The sequence below is a fragment of the Oncorhynchus kisutch genome, linkage group LG19, assembly GCF_002021735.2.
Source record: "Oncorhynchus kisutch isolate 150728-3 linkage group LG19, Okis_V2, whole genome shotgun sequence".
Lineage (NCBI taxonomy): Eukaryota > Metazoa > Chordata > Actinopteri > Salmoniformes > Salmonidae > Oncorhynchus > Oncorhynchus kisutch.
The window spans coordinates 43,480,916-43,501,937 of NC_034192.2; the positions used below are offsets into that span (position 1 = coordinate 43,480,916).

General features: G+C 41.9%; 1 protein-coding gene across 4 annotated transcripts in view; it reads left to right on the plus strand.

Annotated features, from left to right (window-relative positions):
* LOC109864857 (LIM domain-binding protein 2) overlaps positions 1–21,022 on the plus strand; it is a 112,975-nt gene that overhangs the window by 73,045 nt on the left and 18,908 nt on the right. For all 4 annotated transcript variants that reach the window (XM_020452861.2, XM_020452862.2, XM_020452863.2 and 1 more), the window contains exons 4-6: positions 11,416–11,538; positions 14,714–14,797; positions 18,594–18,717. In XM_020452861.2, coding sequence (XP_020308450.2) covers positions 11,416–11,538; positions 14,714–14,797; positions 18,594–18,717 — 331 coding nt within the window. The remainder of the gene's footprint in view (positions 1–11,415; positions 11,539–14,713; positions 14,798–18,593; positions 18,718–21,022) is intronic.

The following is a 21,022-nucleotide window of genomic DNA, read 5'->3' on the forward strand; positions in this document are numbered from 1 at the left end:
GGGGCAGAGTAGTAAGTAACTACAGCTTGTTTTGAACAATATATTTTTGAAACAGGAAAATGTACACATTTACCGCACTTTTATGAGAATTTAAACATAATCCATAATCCAGGAATTATATAATATACAGTAAAAAGGTAAATAAAATACCAATTTAAAAATATATATTTTTTATTTCACCTTTATTTAACCAGGTAGGCTAGTTGAGAACAAGTGCTGATTTGCAATTGCGATCTGGCCAAGATAAAGCATAGCAGTGTGAACAGACAACAACACAGAGTTACACATGGAGTAAACAATAAACAATAAACAAGTCAATAACATAGTAGAAAAAAAGAATCTATATACATTGTGTGCAAAAGGCATGAGGCAATAAATAGGCCATAGGAGTGAATAATTACAATTTAGCAGATTAACACTGGAGTGATAAATGATCAGATGAACATGTGCAGGTAGAGATACTGGTGTGCAAAAGAGCATAAAAGTAAATAAAATAAAGACAGTATGGGGATGAGGTAGGTAAATTGGGTGGGCTATATACCGATGGACTATGTACAGCTGCAGAGATCGGTTAGCTGCTCAGATAGCAGATGTTTAAAGTTGGTGAGGGAGATAAAAGTCTCCAACTTCAGAGATTTTTGCAATTAGTTCCAGTCGCAGGCAGCAGAGAACTGGAAGGAAAGGCGGCCAAATGAGGTTTTGGCTTTAGGGATGATCAGTGAGATACACCTGCTGGAGCGCGTGCTATGGGTGGGTGTTGCCATCGTGACCAGTGAACTGAGATAAGGCAGAGTTTTACCTAGCATAGACTTGTAGATGACCTGGAGCCAGTGGGTCTGGCGACGAACGTGTAGCGAGGGCCAGCCGACTAGAGCATACAGGTCGCAGTGGTGGGTGGTATAAGGTGCTTTAGTAACAAAACGGATGGCACTGTGATAAACTGCATCCAGTTTGCTGAGTAGAGTATTGGAAGCTATTTTGTAGATGACATCGCCGAAGTCGAGGATCGGTAGGATAGTCCGTTTTACTCGGGTAAGTTTTGCTGCGTGAGTGAAGGAGGCTTTGTTGCGAAATAGAAAGCCGGCTCTAGATTTGATTTTGGATTGGAGATGTTTGATATGAGTCTGGAAGGAGAGTTTGCAGTATAGCCAGGCACCTAGGTATTTATAGATGTCCACATATTCTAGGTCGGAACCATCCAGGGTGGTGATGCTAGTCGGGTGTGCGGGTGCAGGCAGCGAATGGTTGAAAAGCATGCATTTGGTTTTACTAGCGTTTAAGTGCAGTAGAAGGCCACGGAATGATTGTTGTATGGCATTGAAGCTCGTTTGGAGGTTAGATTGCACAGTGTCCAAGGAAGGGCCAGAAGTATACAGAATGGTGTCGTCTGCGTAGAGGTGGATCAGGGAATCGCCCGCAGCAAGAGCAACATCATTGATATATACAAAGAAAAGAGACATCCCGAGAATTGAACCCTGTGGCACCCCCATAGAGACTGCCAGAGGACCGGACAACATGCCCTCCGATTTGACACACTGAACTCTGTCTGCAAAGTAGTTGGTGAACCAGGCAAGGCAGTCATTAGAAAAACCGAGGCTACTGAGTCTGCAGATAAGAATATGGTGATTGACAGAGTCGAAAGCCTTGGCCAGGTCGATGAAGACGGCTGCACAGTACTGTCTTTTATCGATGGCGGTTATGATATCGTTTAATACATTGAGCGTGGCAGGTAGCCTAGTGGTGGGCCACTGCCCCTAACTCCCTAATGGGTGGTCTGCCACGGTCCTAACCCCTGTAATTTGGGGTGGCAGGTAGCCTAGTGGTTAGAGTGTTGGTCCAGAAACTGAAAGGTTGCTAGATCAAATCCCCCAGCTGGCAAGGTAAAAATCTGTCGTTATGCGCATGAACAAGGCAGTTAACCCACTGTTCCTAGGCCGTCAAATAAGAGTTTGTTCTTAACTGATTTACCTAGTTAAAAAAAGCTACTTTGTAAGTGAGAATAGGCATTGGTCTGAAGCCAAAAAAGAAAGGAAATTCACATTAGTGGCACAATGCCTATTCCACCCATGCTCTACCAAGGTTTTCCAGCACACAGCTTTGAGCTACTACAGTAGCTATGTTGGTATTGTACTTCAAACTATGTGTAGGCAGGTTGTTTAGGATTCAAACCATCTCAAATTATTGTGCTTCCACAATAATATGATTTGAACTGTATACAAGGTGAAGTATTGGATTCTTCACACACCACAGTAAGACATTATCCCATTCTGCTAACATTTCATGCTTTTTTTATAAATGAAAGGTGCTTTGCTTTTATACTTACCAGACCATCAGGCTTGATTGAGATGTTTTGCCTTATAGTAATGTGGTACATGCCTATTTTAGCAAACAAGTCATCAAATTTTTTTTTGCATAATAACATCCTTTTTTTGGTAAATTGGTGCCCAACATAACAACAGGTGGTGGTGTGTGGGACAGTATCTCAGATAGATAGAGCCTGTCTGCATTCCTGATTTCTGTAACTGTTAACTTACTTGTGTAATATTGAATTAAGCTCAGGACCACTTGTGTTTCCAATATGATCGTGTTTTCTATTTGATAACCTCCACTGTGTACCGAACCGATTTGGCTGAGGACCCGAGTTTTAGGATTACCTCTGGAGAACAGAACGGACAACGAGAACAGATTGTGGACTGTGAAATGGTTGGTGAATTCCCCTCTTTTCCCCAGTGTGCAAAACTCCCTAATAAACTCCCCATTTGCGTTCTAGTTGTGCTCCTTGTGCGTGTTTGGTTATTGAACTTGGTGACATGGAAACCCCACACCCTTGAACCTGCTACTATATACACTGCCCCAAAAAACTAAGGGAACACTAAAATAACACATCCTAGATCTGAATGAATTAAATATTCTTCTTATATATTTTTTTCTTTACATAGTCAAATGTGCTGACAACAAAATCACACAAAAATTATCAATGGAAATCAAATTTATCAACCCATGGAGGTATGGATTTGGAGTCACACTCAAAATTAAAGTGGAAAACCACACTACAGGCTGATCCAACTTTGATGTAATGTCCTTAAAACAAGTCAAAATGAGGCTTAGTAGTATGTGTGGCGTCCACGTGCCTGTATGACCTCCCTACAACGCCTGGGAGTGCTCCTGATGAGGTGACGGATGGTCTCCTGAGGGATCTCCTCCCAGACCTGGACTAAAGCATCCGCCAACTCCTGGACAGTCTGTGGTGCAACGTGGCGTTGGTGGAGGGAGCAAGACATGATTTCCCAGATGTGCTCAATTGGATTCAGGTCTGGGGAACGGGCAGGCCAGTCCATAGCATCAATGCCTTCGTCTTGCAGGAACTGCTGACACACTCCAGCCACATGAGGTCTAGCATTAGGAGGAACCCAGGGCCAACCGCACAAGCATATGGTCTCAAAAGGGGTCTGAGGATCTCATCTCGGTACCTAATGGCAGTCAGGCTACCTCTGGCAAGCACATGGAGGGCTGTGCGGCCCCCCAAAGAAATGCCACCCCACACCATGACTGACCCACCGCCAAACCGGTCATGCTGGAGGATGTTGCAGGCAGCAGAACGTTCTCCACGGCGTCTCCAGACTGTCATGTCTGTCACATGTGCTCAGTGTGAACCTGCTTTCATCTGTGAAGAGCACAGGGCACCATTGGCGAATTTGCCAATCTTGGTGTTCTCTGGCAAATGCCAAACGTCCTGCACAGTGTTGGGCTGTAAGCGCAACCCCCACCTGTGGACGTCGGGCCCTCATACCACCCTCATGGAGTCTGTTTCTGACCATTTGAGCAGACACATGCACATTTTTGGCCTGCTGGAGGTCATTTTGCAGGGCTCTGGCAGTGCTCCTCCTGCTCCTCCTTGCACAAATGCGGAGGTAGCGGTCCTGCTGCTGGGTTGTTGCCCTCCTACGGCCTCCTCCACGTCTCCTGATGTACTGGCCTGTCTCCTGGTAGCGCCTCCATGCTCTGGACACTACGCTGACAGACACAGCAAACCTTCTTGCCACAGCTCGCATTGATGTGCCATCCTGGATGAGCTGCACTACCTGAGCCACTTGTGTGGGTTGTAGACTCCGTCTCATGCTACCACTAGAGTGAAAGCACCACCAGCATTCAAAAGTGACCAAAACGTCAGCCAGGAAGCATAGGAACTGAGAAGTGGTCTTAGGTCACCACCTGCAGAACCACTCCTTTATTGGGGGTGTCTTGCTAATTGCCTATAATTTTCACCTGTTGTCTATTCCATTTGCACAACAGCATGTGAAATTTATTGTCAATCAGTGTTGCTTCCTAAGTGGACAGTTTGATTTCACAGAAGTGTGATTGACTTGGAGTTACATTGTGTTGTTTAAGTGTTCCCTTTATTTTTTTGAGCAGTGTGTATATATATATATATATATATATATATATATATATATATATATATATATATATATATATATATATATATCAGTGTACATAACTGTAAAGGCAGGACACTGTAAAGTCCATTATCCCTCTGAGTAAGGGTGTGGGGTTTCCTTGCCCTATATATACTGTGTATATATATCAGTGTACATAATTGTAAAAGCAGGACACTGTAAAGTCCATTATCCCTCTGAGTAAGGGTGTGGGGTTTCCTTGCCCTATATATACTGTATATATATATCAGTGTACATAATTGTAAAAGCAGGACACTGTAAAGTCCATTATCCCTTTGAGTAAGGGTGTGGGGTTTCCTTGCCCTATATATATATATATATATATATATATATATATATCAGTGTACATAATTGTAAAAGCAGGACACTGTAAAGTCCATTATCCCTCTGAGTAAGGGTGTGGGGTTTCCTTGCCCTATATATACTGTGTATATATATCAGTGTACATAATTGTAAAAGCAGGACACTGTAAAGTCCATTATCCCTCTGAGTAAGGGTGTGGGGTTTCCTTGCCCTATATATACTGTATATATATATCAGTGTACATAATTGTAAAAGCAGGACACTGTAAAGTCCATTATCCCTTTGAGTAAGGGTGTGGGGTTTCCTTGCCCTATATATATATATATATATATATATATATATATATCAGTGTACATAATTGTAAAAGCAGGACACTGTAAGGTCCATTATCCCTCTGAGTATGAATTAGGATGTTTGAGAAGGTTTGAATCCGAAGCAACCTGCCTACTCATAGTTTGAAATTCAATACCAACATACTGTAGTAGGTCAAAGCTCTGTGCTGGAATATCAAATCAAATCAAATTTGATTTGGTAGAGCATGGGTGGAATAGGCATTGTGGTGCTCATGTGAATTTCCTTACTTTTTCAGCTTTAGACCAATGCCTATTCTCACCTATAACATATTTTTTTTTCTTTTTAATGTGATTTAAAAATATATATATTTTAATTTCCATGGAAGGTGATTATGTATCATTATTATACAGTTTAACACGTGCTCTCCTTGTGAACCCTCCCAATGTTGTGGGTTTTATTGGTTTATTTATTGATAAGATCCCAGCTCATAATCCTACTGATCATTGCTCAAAGCAAATTGGTGAAAGCAAGGAAACAAAAACTGAAGCAAATATTTACCATGTGATTAAACAATGCAGCTGGGTAGATGACTACAGGAGTGTGAAATATGGATGAGCTGTTCTCAGTGAAAGCGTTCTGAAATATTCTCTCTCGCCAAGGCGAGGTGTGATCGTGAATATATCATATTCATCCACCTCAGTGGAAACGACTTGGGACACACAGAGGGGACAGCCCTGGCGTGTCAGATGAGAGTTGATTAGGAGGTAGTCCATCCGAATGTTCTCTGTGACAACGGTGGTCTACTCTGACATGACAGTGGAGGAGTTGGATGTTCCAGTGGGAGGAGGACATCAACAAGTGCATAGAGATGGCGCTATGTCAACTAGCTGGTGTTTGCATTTCAGTACTGTAGGGCAAGGTTTCCCAAACCTGGTCCTGGGGCCCACCCTGGGTGCACGTTTTGGTTTTTGTCCTAACACTACACAGCTGATTCAAATAATCAAAGCTTGATGATGAATAGGTTATTTGAATCAGCTGTGTAGTGTTAGGACAAAAAACAAAATGTGCACCCAGGGGGGGCCCCCAAGACTGAGTTTGGAAAACTTTGAGGGCAAAATATCTCCGGGAGGCGAACGCCCAATATTCTGATAACTTTATCTTTAGTGGTAACTTTAACCATAACGTCATGAATTGTCTTTTTAACACGTTGATTTTGACAGAGAATTTAAATGTCTGGAAGCGTTTGTTCCAAAATGATTTTGTTCATTCACTCAGTAGTGATTTCACATTTAGTTATCTTGCTTGATTAAAATACAATAGTCTAAAACAGTCAATGTGTTGATAACAGACTCAGTTAATCACATAGTTTAAAAGCATTTCCTTTTCTTTTGAGCGCTTGCTGCTGCAGGCGGCAAACTGATCTCATTGGATTTCGTATGATTCTGTATGTAAATCCGTGGACACTCCATTTAGAATGGTATGTTTTTGTGGATGTCCATCATCCATTTGGCATGATATGTTATCAATTTCTATTCATATGATAAGTTACGAATTGCAGTTTGTATGATATGTTCCAAATTTCAATGTGTAACTATGTTATGAAATTGCAATACGTATGGTATGTTACAAATTCCAATTTGTTGTAACTAACGTTAGCTAGGCTAGGGGTTAGGGTTAAGGTTAGGAGGGAGGTTAAAGGATTAAGGTTAGGGGAAGGGTTAGCTAGCATGCTAATAATTTGCAAAGTAGCTAAACAGTAGTAAGTAGATGTGAAGTTGGTAATTAGCTAAAATGCTAAAGTTCATTAGATTTGAACTCACAACTTTTGGGTTGCTAGACATTCGCATTATACGCACATCCTTTTTTGTGATTTGGCTTGTTTTTGAGAACCTTTCCCCAGCCTCATTGTACGTTGTACAGTATCAGGGCACGCAAAAGACAAGCTCCAAAAACACCGAAATATGTCCTTTTAGAAATGGACACGCTCTCAGTATAGGGATGTAGGTTGATCCCTGATACTGCACAACGAGCACTGAGGAAGTGAATCACAGCTGGGATAAGTTTCTCAAAAACAAGCCAAAAGTGTCTGGACCCTTCTAAAACAAATCATTTACATAAAAAATTGAGATTATTTCACAAATATGGAAATTCTCCTTTAAGTATCCTTCTGTCTTATGTAATCATACCAAACGTAACATATCATACTAATTTTAGCATCCCAGATTTTTGTTTACTATGTTACATCTAGTCTATGAGACCAAGTTGGCAAACGTAATGTTATACCCTGTTCAGCCCCTGCCATGACTACTTTTTCCTGTATCTGTATGGCTGTCATTGTGGCTTATGCAAGGCTGTATACAATGCAAGGCTGTATACAATGCAAGGCTGTATACAATGCAAGGCTGTATACAATGCAAGGCTGTATACAATGCAAGGCTGTATACAATGCAAGGCTGTATACAATGCAAGGCTGTCATTGTGACCAAAACACCAAGATCGTATGTGATTTTATGAAGTTCACTATCAAATTGAAATATTTATTTCATGTTCGTATCCATGCCATAAGAGTATATATTTTTTTACATTTATAAAAAAACAAATCACAAAGCCGAAGAAAATATAGTGCATGTTGGGCGTGTCTCTTAACAGGAGAATCTAGCATTACCTGATTCAGATGGTAAACTGCATTGGAATCTGGTTCTGCAGACTGTCTTTTAAATTTAAAGTGAGGCTCATGCTAGCGAGAATAGCTACAGAAATTCCTTGTGCCCTGAATGAACACTGCATTGAAGCACACACCATGATTTTAAGGCAGGTCCAATTTTACCCACAATACAGTGTTATCATAAAACCTGGCCACCATGTTAGGTGTATACCATACACTCTTAGAAAAAAGGGTTCCAAACGGGTTCTTCGGCTGTCCCCATAGGGGAACCAATTTTGTTCCAGGTAGAACCCTTTTGGTTCCAGGTAGAAAACTTTTGGGTTCCATGTAGAACCCTTTCTCCTATGGGGACAGCCGAAGAACCCTTTTGGAACCCTTTTTTCATTGCAGTGACATTTTCTCAACCAACCACCCCGTTCAAGCTTTAACAAAATCAGGAAGGGGAAATTTTGTTAATTAAAATAAATTCCACTAACAGAGCACGTTCCGGGAGCTTCCATCCAAGCTTCTGGCTCTGGAGCGCTGAATCTCAATGAGCTCTCTACCTCACTCCCTCTTCCCTCTCCTCCACCCTCCTCCCTCTTCCCTCTTCTCCTCCCTCTTCCCTCTCCTCCACCCCCTCCCTCCATCCCCCCATTCCTCATCCCCGGGCTGCTTCTCTATCCCAGAGGGAAAAGCCCCTGCAATCCCACTGGGAGTAATCTGTATGTGTGCATGTTTGTGTGTGTGTGCATGTGTGTGTGTGTGTGCGTGTGAGGCGGGAGTGTCGGTTTTTGGATGATGGTACCCCCTGCAGTACCCCTATGGTGTCCCAGCACCTCTATTCAACACCCAGCAGGTCCTACTATAGTTTGTTTGAGTTTATTTTATTTTACAGGGACAGTGCACATTAATCAACTTTTCAGTAAAACTGCCTGTTTTAGCCAGCCGGCTAATTTTCAACCACAGTCCCTGGGCAGGTTATTAAAAACCTGGGCTCTGTGGATATAGCATCGTAGTATCGGGGCCAAGGTCCTTGTTACTGTAGCCCAGTGGGCCCTCGCTACCTGTGGGGACAGAAGAACCAGGTGGGTGGTCTGTGGATGTAGCATCTGGGCTAAGGTCCTTGTTACTGTAGCCCAGTGGGCCCTCGCTACCTGTGGGGACAGAAGAACCAGGTGGGTGCTCTGTGGATGTAGCATCGTAGCATCTGGGCTAAGGTCCTTGTTACTGTAGCCCAGTGGGCCCTCGCTACCTGTGGGGACAGAAGAACCAGGTGGGTGCTCTGTGGATGTAGCATCGTAGCATCTGGGCTAAGGTCCTTGTCACTGTAGCCCAGTGGGCCATCGCTACCTGTGGGGACAGAAGAAAAAAGCCAGCCTAGTTTATCAGGCACTGATTCTATCTCTCTCCTGTTCATTTTAATTTCTTTATTGTGTAAACTGTTTAAGCAAAAGGCAAATTGAATAGATATGGGTGATGAATTGGTACATAATATCAGTGTAATGACGGTATATTACAGCCTAATACAATGACCACTTGACTATAGAATGTATTTCCTGTTATTAACTGTATTACAGCCTAATACATGATGAATGTCTGATGTTTTATAATGTAACTACATGTAACAGATGTGTTATTAATGCTCTATTATGCCCTTATTCATAATGAATCATCTTTCAGTAATATTGATATATAAACCTAATCCATTATGAATAAGGCCTACAGTTGCATCTTATACAGTAGAGAATGATGGGATGCTGTGTTACTCTCAGAATATGTGGTTGAGATCCCTTAGCTAAGCGAATGTGCACAATATTTATTACAGGCATCTTAAATCAATGGGGACCCTCCAAGGGGCCTTACCTTTTTATGGACAGTGTTTTTATTGACCAGGATTTTCATCCGTTGCCCATACTTTTCGTACGGTCCTGTGAAGTGTCGTGTTGTAAGACTAAAGGTTTTGTTAACAAGCCACTTTAGCCAACCGATATCATAGAGGAGTCGTTTTTAATTGTTTCCATCACATTTTGACTTGAACGTTTGCTGTACAGTTTATGTACACATATGATATAATATTCATACATTTCTTCTGGACAATATTTCTGTCCATTTAGGGGACCCCTTTTGGCTCAAGTGTACCCCCAGAGGCAAACAACCCGTATAATTTATTTAACTCCCATGAAAAGGTTTCATGATGTTTAAAAACATATTTTAGCATGTGTAGGTCTTTGTGTTAATACCAATGGAAGCGATACAGAATTTCACTTAGCACTGTAGCCAGTATTGTTAAACTCATACTTTTGCACTGTGGCTGGAGGTCAATAGTATGAGAAGCAGCTGGAATGATTTTCAAACTAGAATGAAAGCCCTTTCCATTGTCCATTAAACACTTCTGATAATTTAAAAAAAACATTGCTTCTGTCTAATCCGCATTAATCTATCTAAAAACATACGCATTATCGGCCTGAACAGCATCCCTCCAACGACTAACCGTTAAGCTCGATAACTATCAAAAAGTAGTTCCGACTCTTAATCCCAATAGTAAGAATAACTCATGAATACACTATCAAGGCACACAGAAACATTGTCACATTTTAGCCAAGTAGCATAGACTATACTACAACCCCAGAATGCCCTAAATCATATATTCAATGGTAGGAGCTAGTAGAGGAAAAAATATTCCCCTTTTCTCTACTTTTTCTTTTTTCCATTGTGGCGGAGTGATACCACGTGACCAGGCCTGTATGCCCGCCAGCCTCTTTCTTGTTGATCCTCGGGAGACCATCTGTGCTGGGGGCATTGATTAGAGTGTCTGGTGGGATTACATCTTTTCTGTTGCCATGCCAACTAATCAGCTGATTTTTTTTGCTGCTCGCTCTATCCCTCCCTCTGGTTGCCACAGCAACGAAACATTGGGAACTGCAAGAGCCCTGACAACACTGAATTCGGCTAAAGGGGCGAATGTGTGTGTGTTTTTTCTGGCTCTCTCATACACGTCCACACACACTCTCTCTCTCTCTCTCTCTCTCTCTCTCTCTCTCTCTCTCTCTCTCTCTCTTGCACACTCTAAATTTTTCTCTCTCTCTCGCTCTCGCACACTCGTCTGTCTTTCTCTCTCTCGCTCTCTTGCACACTCTCCCTCTCTCTCTCTCTCTCTCTCTCTTTCTCTCTCTCTCTCTCTCTCTCTCTCTCTCTCTCTCTCTCTTAATTGGCAACTCTCTCTGACCCAAAGTTCTTGTGTCTCTGCCGTAAACACACTCCTCTCAACAACATCATCTTCAAGAACAAGGACACCCCAGCTGAATAAGGACAGAGTAAATAATAGCCTGCCCAATTCCATACAACTTCAACGTATTCCAAAGTGAATGACATCCTGCTGAGTATTAAGAATCGATCCCTGTAATGATTACCCAAATAAACAGACGCCCGCGTGCCAGCTATCTAAAAATGACTGACCGTAAAAGAAATACATCAATATGGGGAATTATTTTGAAGGTGATGTAAACCGTAGTATACTGTATCCTAAGGGCCTTTTATTTTGAAAAGCGCTCTTGAATGAAGCTGAATACTATAGGCCTACATTTGTTACAAAGGTTGTTATGAATGATACTACAAGACTCATAAAGGTGTCATGCCTGTTCTCATGCAGGTGTTATGAATGCCTTATGTATACCCCCTTCAGATAAAGTGTTCCCCATCTTTGTTGTTGGACAGGTATGCACAGAGGGCAGACTGATTCTTGAATTTGCCTTTGACGACCTCATGAGGATCAAGACCTGGCACTTCACCATCCGGCAATACCGAGAACTCATCCCCCGCAGCATCCTGGCCATGCACGTGAGTGGTGTGACATCATCAACATGGGCCGACTGCACGGCGACACAAATGTACCACATAGAGTTGGATAGGTGGTGCTGCCTATGCTGGATAGAGGGTGATGCCTATGCTGGATAGAGGGTGATGCCTATGCTGGATAGAGGGTGATGCCTATGCTGGATAGCGGGTGATGCCTATTTTGGATAGAGGGTGATGCCTATGCTGGATAGAGGATGATGCCTATTTTGGATAGGTGGTGCTGCCTATGCTGGATAGAGGGTGATGCCTATGCTGGATAGAGGGTGATGCCTATGCTGGATAGAGGATGATGCCTATTTTGGATAGGTGGTGCTGCCTATGCTGGATAGAGTGTGATGCCTATGCTGGATAGCGGGTGATGCCTATTTTGGATAGAGGGTGATGCCTATGCTGGATAGAGGGTGATGCCTATGCTGGATAGAGGGTGATGCCTATGCTGGATAGAGGGTGATGCCTATGCTGGATAGAGGGTGATGCCTATGCTGGATAGAGGGTGATGCCTATTTTGGATAGAGGATGATGCCTATGCTGGATAGAGGATGATGCCTATGCTGGATAGAGGGTGATGTCAATGCTGGATAGAGGGTGATGTCAATGCTGGATAGAGGATGATGCCTATGCTGGATAGAGGGTGATGCCCATGCTGGATAGAGGGTGATGCCTATGCTGGATAGAGGGTGATGCCTATTTTGGATAGAGGATGATGCCTATGCTGGATAGAGGATGATGCCTATGCTGGATAGAGGATGATGCCTATGCTGGATAGAGGGTGATGTCAATGCTGGATAGAGGGTGATGTCAATGCTGGATAGAGGGTGATGCCCATGCTGGATAGAGGGTGATACCCATGCTGTCACAGAAGTCATTATGGCAAGATGCAAACATATACCCTCTATCCAACTCTATGGTTTGATATCATCAACATGCGCCAACCACCACCCACCCATTTTCCATCCAGGTGTATCCTATTCTCGAATGTTAATGAGAGTCCTCTTCCTCTGGCTCTTAAGTGGCCCAACTCCACCAAGACACTTAGACGCTATTCATAAGCATATGAATTTAAAAGCTATACAAAGCAGTTTGGAAAGTGTCCCAATTTGGAGGGATTTTAAAAACCAATTTATTTGCAGACATCAAAGGAAGGCTTGGATGAAAGAGGACCCTTGCCTGAGCAAAAAATAAATAACAAGGTCACTTGAATAATCTGTTTAATTCCAGTGTAAAGAACATAATAGTCACACGGAGGGAATGGCAGTGAAGTGAGCAACTTATAGGTTGTCATAGTTCCATACGTTATACATAGTATATTATATTCAGTAGTGCACAGTCATACTCTAGTCATACTCTAATATCATGAATATGTTTCCATCAAATACATTCCCTGTCTGCATGTCACCTATCATAACCTAAACACACCTACCTTCGAAGTGTGTAACACTGAAACGTTTTCTTCAGCCCTGTGGGCCTAAAGGTGTATTTAAGAAGTAGTTTTCCCTGAATAGCCAGCCTCCTTCTTTTTGCCAAATCTTTATATAAAATTCACACACGATTAAATTGGCCCCTGTGGGTATTCCCACTAATTTCAGGAGAGTAGGGTATTGTGGGCCTTGGATGGATATTTCACAGGCATACGAGTGATGTGTAAAAGTGAGTTAGCTCTTTTGATCATAGCCTCGACTAATGAAAAGTGTAGAGCGAGTCTGGAAGTGAGAAGACTGAATTTAGACAGACACAATTGTGCTAGTTCATGTGTGCATGCACATTGCCCCCAGACATTCACACACAGACATAGACACAAACACATATATTTACACACATACACACATGCACATGGATGTATGTGCTCACACGCACACAAACACACACGCACATTTTGCAGGCTTTGTTATAAAATTCTAAACATAATTTTTTTTTTCAAACATTCATTTCTTGTAAAAGCACACATTTTGGATTGGAAAAATACGTGTTGTGGGTATTTCATAGTTTCACCCCACTGGGCAAAAGCTGGTTGAATCAGTGTTGTTTTCACATAATTTCATACAAAATATAAAATGTGATGGTGTCGAATCAATGTGGAATTGAAAACAGATTTGTATTTTATCTCCTTTTTCTCCCCAATTTTGATCTTGTCTCATCGTTGCAACCTCTCAACCGGCTCAGGAGGCGAAGGTCAAGTCATGCGTCCCCCGAAACATGACCCGCCAAACCACGCTTCTTAACAACCGCCCACTTAATCCAGCCACACCAATTTGCCAGCCACACCAAGCCAGCCACACCAATTTGTCAGAGGAAACACCGTTCACCTGATGACCGAGGTCAGCCTGCAGGCTCCCGGCCTGCCACAAGGAGTCGCTAGAGCACAATGAGCCAAGTTAAGCCCCCCCGGTCAAACCCTCCCCTAACCCGAACGACGCTGGGCCAAATGAGCGCCTCCCTATGGGACTCCCGATCACGGCTGGTTGTGATACAGCCTGGGATCTAACTCGGGTCTATAGTGATGCCTCTAGCACAGCGATGCAGTGCCTTAGATTTCTGCGCCACTCAGGAGGCCCATTTCCTATTTTTTTCACCCAACTTTTAACCTAAATTCAATGAAATTATGAAATTATTTTTTGATTTCACATTCAATTCACGTTAGTTGACAACTCAACCAAATGTAAATCAAAACTAGACGTTGAGCTGACTTCTGCCCAGTGGGACAGTTTTGTGGGTATTTTAAGGCTAGTGTATTCTGACACTGAATTTTTGAATGGGTATTCAGTGTAGTTGTTGATGACCATAGATGAAAAAGTATTTGACATCTCTTGGAGTCACAGGTTCTCACAACACTAAGCTGTAGTCAGGTGGCTTCTTGATATTGATATTTAGTTTCCAATTTCAAATCATACTCTAAGATAAACCGATTTTTAGATGTGTTTTTTTACCATCGTCCATCTTTCATGACTTTCTCTACACCAAGATTCAACTGGGAATTAGTGTGTTTTTGATTTTGAATGGACGCAGAGCCATGCTAGGCTTCTCATCTGTCTTTTGTTTTGTCAATACACAGCATTTTCAGACTGAAGACTTCTATTATATAAAAGAGTTCTAACAAATTAATATTAGTAGTTAATATTAATGCTAACTGTATGTTGCCCCCCCCCCCCCCAACCCTTAGGCACAAGACCCCCAGGTTCTGGAACAGCTCTCCAAAAACATCACCCGCATGGGGCTGACCAACTTCACCCTCAACTACCTCAGGGTAAGAGCTCTCTGTCTCCTGTTTGTCTTTCTGTATCTGTCTCTCTCTCTGTGTCTGTCTCTCTGTCTCTGTCTCCCTCTGTCTCTCGCTGTCTCTGTCTGTGTCCTTCTGTTTCTGTCTCTGTCTCTGTCTCTCTCTGTCTGTGTCTGTGTGTCTGTCTGTGTCTGTCTCTGTCTCTCTCCGGCTGTGTCTGTGTGGGTCTTTCTGTTGCTTTATGTTGCTCTCTCTCTCTTTTCCTTTCACATAGACACACACACAAAGATGTGCACACACACACATGCACACACACACACACACACATACACACACACACACACACACACACACACACACACACACACACACACACACACACACACACACACACACACACACACACACACACACACACACACACACTCACACACATACACACACACACACACACATACACACACACACACACACACACACACCACTATTCAGTTCAACAATCACCTTGATATAGGTACCATAGCATACCCTCCACAATTTGTAATTGTTAGGTACCTGAAAATGAATATTTATAAAATGTCAAGATGGAATATACAATATAATTCCATTCACAGACAGTACTGATAGCTGTCACCATATGTTATTTAAATCTGAATACATAAAACACTACTGACATCTATCACAATATGTTATTTAAATCTGAATACATAAAACACTACTGACATCAATCACAATATGTTATTTAAATCTGAATACATAAAACACTACTGACATCTATCACAATCTTTTATTTAAATCTGGATACATAAAACAGGACTGACAGCTATCACAATCTTTTATTTAAATCTGGATACATAAAACAGGACTGACAGCTATCACAATCTTTTATTTGAATCTGAATTCATAAAACAGTACTGAGAGCTATTACAATGTTATATTATTCTGAATCCATGTTAGAGCATTGACAGCTATCACAATATGTTATTTTATTCTGAATACATAAATGCATCAGTGAATATCCACCTATATGTTCTTTTTTACTTTTTGGTTCCAGTCCTCAGTGTATTTAAAACATAAACTTAGTGGACTTCTCAGCTGTCTGCACCAGAATACATTAGTCAGTATTTCAGATGTCTTTTGTTTGTGCTTTTCATTCCAAGATTGAGTGACAGCTCCGATTTCCAAATGGGAGAACAAGAGAAGAAGAGTGAGGGAGAAAAGAGAGAGGGAGTGAATTAATTGGATTGAGAAAATTAGCATAACATTAATGAATGCTCCCTGTTGACTCATAATTGTGAAATGCAGCACGGAGAGACGGCGAAGAGCTTAGCCGCTGTTTATTATGAAGAATGTGTAGAGAGAGTGGAGGGAGAGAGAGGGGAGAGAGAGCGAGAGACAGAGACAGAGGGCTTTTGGGTAGATTTTTGAATGACCGTTCTTAACATTTTGTTGGATTCATGTTTTTTTAAAGATTCCTTGCAGCATACCATGAAAATAATTATGGAAAGCATATGGAATGATCATATGGAATATATTGAGTGTAGTTTTGGAGAGGTGTGCACCATAACACACCTACAGTATATTATTTAGTTATTTTGCATAACTCAAATTACATAGACAGACTTGCTTTCCAGTTAATGACAATATGTCATCCATTACCTATAGGAGATTTCGCTAATGGCCGTTAGTGTAATGCTACTAGGCTATTCCTTTGAGTTTTTATGACACCCCACAACCTACCTAATTTATCCCAAACAAAATACCCCTTGTCATTTTTCACCAACAAATCCTAGTCTTGGCTCTGAGGCAAATTAGGAATTGGCTGACTTTTGGAGGTGGGGTCAATTTCATACTGTACTTTGAGTAAATATCATCGGTCTGCCTCACGTCACTGTGAGCCGTAATGATTTCTCTCTTGCTATCTTAGAGTGTCGCTGTTCAAATAAAATACGCCCTTTCCTCACATAAATGGAGTCTTTATTGTCTTTCAAAAGGCGCCCATGCATTTCCTAACGTTTATCAGTTCTTCCCAAAGAGACTGATGGTTTCCTGGCCAAGGGTCAAAACAAGCTTTTTTTGGTCACTGTATTTAAGCCTTTCCATGTGTTAGAGCCGTGCAGCAGACTTCCTACCATTCAACCTGAAAATAGCACTTGTTTTCAGGGTCAAATCCAGGGATTGTTCCCTGAGCTAGGGGGGATATAGCCGTGTCAAGAGGACAGCAACAGAGAAACAACATGGGCTTAGTGTGCTACGTGTGTTACATGCATGTTCTCTTCGCCTGCATTCCGTCCAATGGCATTAGGAAATAGATCTGTAGTAGTAGTGAATCCCATTCCTTATTATCTAAAAGGCTAAACTGATCCTATTTACACACCCAGGTCTGTTTTGATAGGCCTAGATATGTAGGATCTTAATTTGAGCCAGTTTGCTACATCAGGAAAACAAATCCTGTAGCAACAGGAAATGCAAATTATTATGTGGATTATAATTATTGGACATTTTTGTATGGGTTTATACATTTTTAGTAAGACAAAAGGGGAAACTACTAACTCGAGAAGCCTTTTAAACCTCAAATACTCTACAAATGTTACATTTCCTGCTTTGCTGGAAGGTTCTCCTTCAACAGCTGTGATCCTATTAAGATCCTACACCTGTATGAGCACAAACCATTTCTGTGTGGACCTCGCTTTGTGTACGGGGGCATTATCATGCTGAAACAAGAAAGGGCCTTCCCCAAACTGTTGCCATATAGTTGGAAGCACATAAATAGTCTAGAATGTCATTGTATGCTATAGCGTTAAGATTTTCCTTTCCAAACCTTGAAAAACAGCACCAGAACATTATTCCTCCTCAACCAAACTTTGCAGTTGGCACTATGCATTGGGGCAGGTAGAGTTCTCCTGGCATTCGCCAAACCCAGATTCGTCCATCGGACTGCCAGATGGTGAAGTGTGATTCATCACTCCAGTGTACTTGTTTTCACTGCTCCAGAGTCCAATGGCGGCGAGCTTTACACCACTCGAGCCGGTGCAGTTTGGAACTCTGTAGTGAGCGTGGCAACCGAGGACAGACTATTTTTTACACGCTATGCGCTTCAGCACTCAGTGGTCCCATTCTGTGAGCTTGTTTGGCCTACCACTTCACGGCTGAACCGTTGTTGCTCCTAGACGTTTCCACTTCACAATAACATCACTTAGAGTTGACTAGGACAGCTATAGCAGGGCAGAAATTTGACGAACTGACTTGTTGGAAAGGTGGCATTCTATTATGATGCCACGTTGAAAGTCACTGAGTTCCTTAATAAGGCCACTCTACTGCCAATGTTTGTCTGTGGAGATTGCATGGCTGTGTGCTCATTTTTATACACCTGTCATCAAAGGGTGTGGCTGAAATAGCCGAATCCACTAATTTGAAGGGTCTGTGTACCCGCATGACAATGCTTTGGTGTGACAGCAGGGGCGAGCATTTTGATGTTTGTTGCTGCCTAAGATAACTGTTGAGGGAGGCTGTTTGCCACATGTGAAAGTTACACAGCTGTGAGTGTCTTACCTATTTAAACTGACAAACTGGACCCAGTGTCCTCTTTGTGATGACTTCATAGATCACTTGAGGATTCTCCTTGTTGGATTCTGTAATACAGAATTTTAGATACAGTATGTCGAAATGATACCCTTTAGAGCGAAGCTCACACAACAATTACAGATCCATCTTCACCAACATGGAAAACAACGTGTATATGTACTATATATGCATTTGCGTTTTTATACTACCAAATTCAACATTTGCGTGTGTGTGTGTTCGTTTTTTCCATCATCTGCAGCTGTGTGTCATCCTGGAGCCCATGCAGGAGCTCATGTCCAGGCACAAAACCTACAACCTCAGCCCTAGGGACTGTCTGAAGACATGCCTGTTCCAGAAGTGGCAGAGAATGGTGGCCCCGCCAGGTAACGTTTATACGGCTTTACTAACCAAACACACTGTTCTGCAACTATTAATACTGTGTTCCAAATGGCACCATATTCCCGGTAGAGTGCAATACTTTTCACCAGTGCCCTATGGGACACAACCAATGTTATTATAGTGACTATAGTAATAGGAGAGCTGAGGTGATATAATGACAATGGTTAGATTGTCTAATTTCTAGAGACCATGTTGAAAAGATAATAGTAATCCATTTTTATTACATTATTTGTATTTCTAAATATGTATTATATTGCATAATACCTCAAATTTATTCTCCCTGTCAGGAATCAGGAAATTGATCAGGACTTCCTCTGGAAGTTTTATTTGAATAGACTGTAACCGGCCATTTCAGGGTTTTATGGTTGATGTTCGAAGGGTGGTTCTTAAAAAATAGTTGGCTTAAACTGGCTGTGCAATATTAAAGCTGGAGTTTTTGACATATTCAAGGGCTGCAAATTACTGCAATATTCGCCAGGGCTTGACAAGTCGTCTTCAAAAAGCAACACCAGTAGAAACCCTTTGACTCGGACCTGTGTAATGTGCAAGGCTTCTGAACTTTAATTAAGGGTGCCTGGTGTAATCAAACTACAAGATCCAACTCCCTCGCTGATAGCTCCCAAGAGGTTTGAATTCTCACTGTCAATGAGCGTAGAATCATCTGGAACAGACGCTTTGAAAAAGGAGAAGTTGAACTGTCAATGTGTAATTGTGCACAAGGAGATAAACCTTTGATCAATTTCATGTTGTATAGTATCAGGGTTCAGTGAAAGAAAATGTAAGGTGCCAAACGTATCAGCTGTATAAGAACTGACAGCAGCTTTGGGATCCAGAACCCTCTGTATATGTCTTTACATATTGCCTTTACTCAATACCTGTTTCACTAGTGGACTTTATTCTTAACATTGTATTGGGTGTATAGCCAGATTATTAGAATGGTAGCTTTTATCATTTGACACAGATCTAGGATCAGTTTTGCTAGTCATAAATCTTTTGTGCGCCACTACAGTTCGTCTGTCTGCCTGTGTTTTTAAAGGAAACCAAACTGAACTAAGCTGGTCTAATAATTGTGTAATTTTGGTTTCCTTATTAGTCAAGTTTTTCATCTTTCCTCCAATTCTTCTCAGACCTGGAAAATGGTTCTGTTTTAGCGAGGAAGGAAGCACGGATGCATTTATGCACTGATAAGTTTTTTAAATGGAAATGGACAAGTTTTAGTGCGTCATTTGTTCGACATCGACGTAAACAGTTGTGATGCCAGAGACGGTTGTTTCTGACAATGGACATCATGTTCCTGTTCCTGGGTTTGTCAAAGTAGTAGATGGGAATTGGTAATAGACTTGTCACCGTTTTGATAGTTTCTCATGACAACCTTAAACATTACAGTTGACTAGCTATAGAGACGTTTATTTGGTTCTGGGTGAAGAGATTATAGTTCTGATTTAAAAAAAGGTGTACAGTGCATTTGGAAAATATTCAGACCCCTTGACTTTTTCAACATTTTGTTACATTACAGCCTTATTCTAAAATTGATTAAAAAGTGTCTTTCCCTCATCAATCAACACACAATACCCAATAGTGACAAAGCAAAACAGATTTTTATAAATTTTTGCAAATGTATTTAAAAAACCTGATATCACATTTACATAAGTAGTCAGACCCTTTACGGAGCATTTTGTTGAAGCACCTTTGGCAGTGATTACAGCTTCAAGTCTTCAATGGCACAAGCTTTGCACACCTGAATTTGGGGAGTTTCTCCCATTCTTCTCTGCAGATCCTCTCAAGATCTGTCAGGTCTCTCCAGAGATGTTTGATTGGGTTCGGGCTCTGACTGGGTTACTCAATGACATTCCTGCGTTGTCTTGGCTGTGTGCTTAGGGTCATTATCCTGTTGGAAGGTGAACTTTCGCCCCAGGCTGAGGACCTGAGAGCTCTGGAGCAGGTTTTCATCAAGGATCTCTGTACTTTGCTTCTCACTAGTCTCCCAGTCCTTGCCACTGAAAAACACCCCACAGCATGATGCTGCCACCACCATGCTTCACCGTAGGGATGGTGCCAGGTTTTCTCCAGATGTGACGCTTGGCATTCAGGCCAAAGTGTTCAATCTTGGTTTCATCAGACCAGAGAATCTTGTTTCTAGTGGTCTGAGAGTCTTTAGGTGCCTTTTGGCGGGTTGTCATGTGCCTTTTACTGAGGAGTGGCTCCCGTCTGGCCACTCTACCATAAAGCCCTGATTGGTTAAGTGCTGCAGAGATGGTTGTTCTTTTGGAAGGTTTTTCCATCTCCACA